Source organism: Cucurbita pepo, chromosome LG16, assembly GCF_002806865.2.
Source record: "Cucurbita pepo subsp. pepo cultivar mu-cu-16 chromosome LG16, ASM280686v2, whole genome shotgun sequence".
Taxonomy (NCBI): domain Eukaryota; kingdom Viridiplantae; phylum Streptophyta; class Magnoliopsida; order Cucurbitales; family Cucurbitaceae; genus Cucurbita; species Cucurbita pepo.
In genome coordinates, this window is record NC_036653.1 from 913,829 (window position 1) to 921,200 (window position 7,372).

Below are 7,372 nucleotides of genomic sequence, written 5' to 3' on the forward strand. Positions count from 1 at the left end.
AGGTACATACGAGGCACTACGATGTTGTGGAGTGTAAGGCAAGTCGATACAGACTCATGGTAGTCGAGATATGAATGGAAGAACGGTGGAGTAGGATGCCAGAAACTCTCGGGAAGAGAGAGAAATGCAGTCGTATTTTTGAACAAATCAGGCGAGGAAGAAGAGGTCCATTGAATTTGAATCTGGTGTTGTATTCGACTCGGTGGCTCCAATGAGTCAAAATTAATGTATTCGACTTGGGTCTCGAAATTTGTTATTGATTCCTACGTTTTTTACCCTCCTGAAGCTGAATTTGACCTTATTTTAAAATTAAATTAAGTTAGGAATTTGACTTTTACTAAGGCAATTGAGTGAATATTCAAATAGTTCAATCCTTGACATCATTGAGAATGGATTCGAATGATGAAAACAAGCTAAATTAGAAAGAGAACTTGACTAAGGCCAACCAAGTAAGTAACCTTTACTATTGGTATGATTGGAAGAGTTGTGTTATGCATGGTGACATGTGTCCAAAGGCCCCACACATGTCATATGGGTATTTTGTTTATGATATGATATGTTTTATGATATGATATGATACCAGATGTTGATTTTGACCATTGATCGAAGTACACAAACAAATAATCAAAATAGAAAGAACAACTTGAGAGAAGAGTTTCTTCGCATTGAAGAACCTTTATAACGAGAGAAAACACTAACAATTTTACTAAATTTTCTGTAAACTATTAATAATTCTCGTAACAAAGCACTAATCATTCTTCTAAATTTACTCTACAAGTTGATAGTGGCTAGTAATTCTCTTAAAGTTTCTACCCTAGTAACTTTCTTTTACTAAATCAAACTTATCGACCCGACATTAATTTATTAAGGTTTTGATAAAATAATAAATTTGCACTTATCTATACCGATTAGTTTAAGATAAGGGTGGTGAAAATTGACCATGACTGAAGATAAGCATAGATAAATTTAAAAATGATAAGAGATGTTGCTACTACCAATACCCCACCATGATAGGAGAGGTGGCCATCCATCTACGACTGCAGAAAATTCTGACAAACAAAACAAAAACCGACAAAATCCAATAAAAGCAATGGAAATCAAGGGCCTCAAATGTTAACCAATCACCATTATAAAAGCTAAACCATTTCTTCAAAACAAGTATCTTTTCAATGGCTCTTCTCCATCTCCCTCTTCGAGCGTCTAAGTCGTCTGTCTTTTGGGCTGTCGGCCGTGGAGCTTCCATGGTCGGGAAAGCTCCCAACGACCACGTTGCTGTTCGACGATTTGCAAACTATCAGCCTTCTCCCGTATTGGTAATATATATTAAGCGTGCTTTGATTCGAACGTATGAGTTCAGAAAAACATTTTCAGTAGTCTATAAAATTCGTAATATGTCTCACCATTAATTTTAGATTTTAATATTTTTTACTTTTTTATTTGAATTAATACTAAATTAATTATTTAAATATTACATCGTTTTTACTATATGTTAAAATAAATATATAGTTAATGATGTGGGGCGGGGAATTAGGTAGGGACGAAGACATGAAATTATTCCGTCACCAATGTGCCCTGCTTCCTCCTCTATTCCTCATCTAAATGGGAAATTCCTTTTCCGTTCAAGACGGATTCTCGTAGTAAAATGGATTTTTCTACTTTTCTCTATTATTTGATAGTTTTTTTTTTACACCGACCATTATTTTATTTAAGTGATTTTGAGTTAAATTTTAAAAGAAATAAAGTAAACATACTGAGTATTGTAATCGTAAATTTCAGGGCATTGAACGTGGGATGTGCATCAAAGCATCAGCTCAAAGTGATGATGTTATTGTGAGGCAATCTGCAAATTATAATCCTCCGATGTGGGAGGATGAATTTATTCAATCTTTAGACAATGAATTCAGGGTATGAATATACATGCATATTCCAATATAGTCTTACCCAACATAATAGTGATAATAATCGTGAACGAGCTATCTTTTTATGTCAATATTTAGAGAGAAACATATCAAAGCCGATTCAACCAACTGAAAGGAGAAGTTAAGACACTGCTCGGAGAAAGAGGAGAGCCTTTGGAGCAATTAGAGCTCATTGACGTTTTACAAAGACTTGGAATATCATACCACTTTGAGAGTGAAATTAAAGATATATTAGAAACAATAAACAAAAAGTCCTATGAAGACGACGGGAAGAAGAATAGCCTCCACGCAACATCTCTTAAATTTAGACTTCTAAGACAACATCACTTTGATATTTCTGAAGGTTCGTATTACAAGATTTACTAGCTAAATTTTTTATTAGCAACATATAGTTAATAATAATTTCCACCGAATAGCTTAACCTAATATTAATTTTTACCTGGACAGAGGTTTTCAATGCATTCAGAGATGAGACGGGAAATTTCAAAGTATGCCTTTCTGAAGATACAAGTGGAATATTATCTTTATATGAAGCTTCATTCTTATCAACAGAAGGTGAAAGCATTTTAGAGGCAGCAAAATGCTTTGCAATCAACAATCTTAAGGAATACATCGAAACAAGCGAAGATGATCTCAAAGTAGAGATTGTAAGGAATGCCTTGAAACTTCCCTTGCATTGGAAGATACAAAGATTGGAGGCAAGGTGGTTCATTGATATATATGAGAGAAAAACAAGCATGAATCCTGTTCTTCTCGAAATTGCTAAGCTTGATTTTAACATGCTACAATATATCTACCAAGAAGATCTTAAATATGTGTCGAGGTAAGTATGATATTTAAAATATTTTAAACGAGGCCATTTTTTTCAAGTGGCTCATTGATATTAATGACTTCAACGTGTTTTTTTTTTCTTTTTTCTTTTTGTGCATGCAAAGTTGGTGGAGAAAATCGGAGCTAGGAAAAAAGTTGAGCTTTGCAAGAGATCAGTTGATGGAAAACTTCTTTTGGACAATAGGTATGGGATACGAACCCGATCTTGAATATTTTAGGAGAATGGGTACGAAACTTGTGGCATTGATAACAATGATCGATGATGTTTACGATGTCTATGGCACATTGGATGAACTGGAACTCTTTACAAACGCTATAGAGAAGTAAGTCTTCATTTTCTTCCACCAAGCTATTTTCTTCATCATTCCCTCGAACAAATTATATCATAGAGTCTCTCTTGAGGCCTATGGAGCCCTCAAACAACCGGCTCTTAATTGAGGCTCAACTCATTCTTCAAAGTCCTCGAACAAAGTACACCCTTTGTAAGACAGTTGAGTCACCTTTAACTACACTTTCGATACTCACAACTTCTTAGTTCGACACTTGATAATTCTATAGACGTTATTAATTCTCTTCTTAATGGTGAATTTAGGTGGGATATTGCTGCAATGGACCAACTTCCTGAATATATGAAACAATGTTTTCTTACTCTCTACAATTCGATAGATGAGATTGCTTCTGACGCACTAAGCAATCATGGAGTTGATGTCATGCCATACCTCAAGAAAGTGGTATGGAGCCACAGTGAGAATTTCAGATTTTCAAATGAACTAAAATACATTATATTATTGTCTAAACTATTATCCCAAAACCTTATGGTGCAGTGGTTAGATTTATGCAAATCTTATCTGCTCGAGTCAAACTGGTATCACAGTGGTTACAGACCAACAATGCAAGAATATATCGATAATGCGTGGATTTCAGTAGCAGGACCAATTATGTTAGTGCATTCATATGTTTTTGTATCACCTCAAATAACAAAGGTTGAGTTAGAGAGATTGACAGAATATCCCGACATAATTCGTTGGTCGTCAACAATCATGCGACTTGCAAATGACCTCCTGACTCCGTTGGTACGTGAATAACAACCTTTCATACATTTATGTGAATGTTCTAAGCTAACACTTTTTTATGATAACTTATCATTTAGAAGGAACAAAATATTGGTGATGTTCCAAAATCGATTCAGTGTTATGTGAATGAGACAGATGCTTCAGAGAGAAATGCTCGAGAGTATATACGACATTTAATAGATGAGTTATGGAAGAAGTTAAATGAATTTGAAGATGACAAACTTGTATCCTCTCAAACATTCATGAAGATGCCCAAAGATCTTGCTCGAATAGCTCAATGTATGTATCAATATGAAGATGGACATATCATAAATCACAACAAAACAAAGGAACGTATATTGTCTATTCTAGTTCAGCCGGTTATGATTTGTAATTATAACCGACAATAAGTTGATTCGAATAAAGATTCTATGAGTTATAAGGTTTTATTACTTATTTTTCAAGTAAGGTATGTAAACTTTATTATTATTATTATTTTTTTTTTAGCCCATTCTACGTGGTCTCAAATTTGACATTAAGAAACTACTTTTGTTTGAAGTTTATCTAACTATAACATGTGACCTAAGTTGTTACAACCCAATTTTTTATTGACGTTTTACAAAGACTTGGAATATCATACCACTTTGAGAATGAAATTAAAGATATATTAGAAAGAGTAAACAAAAAGTCCTATGAAGACGACTGGAAGAAGAATAGCCTCCATGCAATATCTCTTAAATTTAGACTCCTAAGACAACATCAATTTAGTATGTCTGAAGGTTCGTATTACAAAATTTAGTAGCTGAATCTTTGATTAGCAACATATATTAAATAATAATTTTAACCGAATAGCTTAACCTAATATTAGTTTTTACGAATGGACAGAGGTTTTCAATACATTCAAAGATGACACGAGAAATTTCAAAACATACCTTTCTCAAGATACAAGTGGAATATTATCTTTATATGAAGCTTCTTTCTTATCAACCGAAGGAGAAAGTATTTTAGAGGCAGCAAAATGCTTTGCAATCAACCATCTTAAGAAATACATCAAAACAAGCAAAAAAGAACCCAAAGTAGAGATAGTAAGGAATGCCTTGAAGCTTCCCTTGCATTGGAAGGTACAAAGATTGGAGGCAAGGTGGTTCATAGATATATATGAGAGAAAAGAAAGCGTGAATCCTGCTCTTCTCGAAATTGTTAAGCTTGATTTTAACATGCTACAATATATCTATCAAGAAGATCTTAAATATGTGTCGCGGTAAGTATGATATCTAAAATATTTTAAATGAGGCCATTTTTTTCAAGTGGTTCATTGATATTTAAGGACTTCAACGTGTTTTTTTTTTTTCTTTTCTTTTTGTGCATCAAAGTTGGTGGAAAAAAACGGAGCTCGGAAAAAAGTTGAGCTTTGCAAGAGATCAGTTGATGGAAAACTTCTTTTGGACAATAGGTATGGGATACGAACCCGATCTTGAATATTTTAGGAGAATGGGTACGAAACTTGTGGCATTGATAACAATGATCGATGATGTTTACGATGTCTATGGCACATTGGATGAACTGGAACTCTTTACAAACGCTATAGAGAAGTAAGTCTTCATTTTCTTCCACCAAGCTATTTTCTTCATCATTCCCTCGAACAAATTATATCATAGAGTCTCTCTTGAGGCCTATGGAGCCCTCAAACAACCGGCTCTTAATTGAGGCTCAACTCATTCTTCAAAGTCCTCGAACAAAGTACACCCTTTGTAAGACAGTTGAGTCACCTTTAACTACACTTTCGATACTCACAACTTCTTAGTTCGACACTTGATAATTCTATAGACGTTATTAATTCTCTTCTTAATGGTGAATTTAGGTGGGATATTGCTGCAATGGACCAACTTCCTGAATATATGAAACAATGTTTTCTTACTCTCTACAATTCGATAGATGAGATTGCTTCTGACGCACTAAGCAATCATGGAGTTGATGTCATGCCATACCTCAAGAAAGTGGTATGGAGCCACAGTGAGAATTTCAGATTTTCAAATGAACTAAAATACATTATATTATTGTCTAAACTATTATCCCAAAACCTTATGGTGCAGTGGTTAGATTTATGCAAATCTTATCTGCTCGAGTCAAACTGGTATCACAGTGGTTACAGACCAACAATGCAAGAATATATCGATAATGCGTGGATTTCAGTAGCAGGACCAATTATGTTAGTGCATTCATATGTTTTTGTATCACCTCAAATAACAAAGGTTGAGTTAGAGAGATTGACAGAATATCCCGACATAATTCGTTGGTCGTCAACAATCATGCGACTTGCAAATGACCTCCTGACTCCGTTGGTACGTGAATAACAACCTTTCATACATTTATGTGAATGTTCTAAGCTAACACTTTTTTATGATAACTTATCATTTAGAAGGAACAAAATATTGGTGATGTTCCAAAATCGATTCAGTGTTATGTGAATGAGACAGATGCTTCAGAGAGAAATGCTCGAGAGTATATACGACATTTAATAGATGAGTTATGGAAGAAGTTAAATGAATTTGAAGATGACAAACTTGTATCCTCTCAAACATTCATGAAGATGCCCAAAGATCTTGCTCGAATAGCTCAATGTATGTATCAATATGAAGATGGACATATCATAAATCACAACAAAACAAAGGAACGTATATTGTCTATTCTAGTTCAGCCGGTTATGATTTGTAATTATAACCGACAATAAGTTGATTCGAATAAAGATTCTATGAGTTATAAGGTTTTATTACTTATTTTTCAAGTAAGGTATGTAAACTTTATTATTATTATTATTTTTTTTTTAGCCCATTCTACGTGGTCTCAAATTTGACATTAAGAAACTACTTTTGTTTGAAGTTTATCTAACTATAACATGTGACCTAAGTTGTTACAACCCAATTTTTTAAACTTCAAACCTCAAACGGTGATTAAAAAGACGAAGACAGAATCAAATAAAAATATGAGAATGGAATAAGATTTAAATCAAAAGAAAGAGAACACCACCAAAATTAAATTCAAAATAGGATCTGATTATTAGAGATGGTTTGAATTTATTATTAAAGGGAAAATGGATTTGAGATAACATTGAAAAAAAAAAAAAAAATAATAATAATAATAAAATAAAATAAAAATAAAAAAAATACAAAAGATTCAAAGATATAGACGAACTGATGCTTCGGAACGACCCCCTCTATGACTATACAGTTCTCGACCGCTCTTCCAGCTCGACCGACACCCTGCAAAACACTAAAAAAAGAAAGACCAAGTGGTACTTTAGCTGCTTATGGACCAAGCTCGACCAGCAATGAGTGAGTATATAAATATATTCAATAAGTAACCTAGTAGGTATCCACATCTTTGACCTAGTAGGTATCTACAGACCTTACTTTTGACTCTTGGAAGTTCGGGGCTCGTCTGTATTGCTACATTAGTATCTGGGGTTCCTTGAAGTAACAAGCCGTACTTTAGCTGCTCATGGACCCACTCTGGGTATGGTGAGGGTAATTCACCCATTTCTAGCATTGAAAGTCTTCAGGGTGACAAATC

At 34.0% G+C, this 7,372-nt stretch overlaps 1 protein-coding gene across 1 annotated transcript; it reads left to right on the plus strand.

Moving 5' to 3' along the window:
- Positions 1–1,179: 1,179 nt before the first annotated feature.
- LOC111777713 (terpene synthase 10-like) lies at positions 1,180–6,634 on the plus strand. Its single transcript, XM_023657434.1, has 13 exons — positions 1,180–1,313; positions 1,777–1,905; positions 1,998–2,262; positions 2,367–2,742; positions 2,855–3,073; positions 3,343–3,481; positions 3,575–3,823; positions 3,901–4,206; positions 4,663–5,063; positions 5,176–5,394; positions 5,664–5,802; positions 5,896–6,144; positions 6,222–6,634. Exons 1-13 carry the CDS (start codon positions 1,242–1,244, stop codon positions 6,531–6,533), a joined length of 3,075 nt encoding a protein of 1,024 aa, XP_023513202.1. The 5' UTR covers positions 1,180–1,241; the 3' UTR covers positions 6,534–6,634.
- The last annotated feature ends 738 nt before the right edge of the window (positions 6,635–7,372 follow it).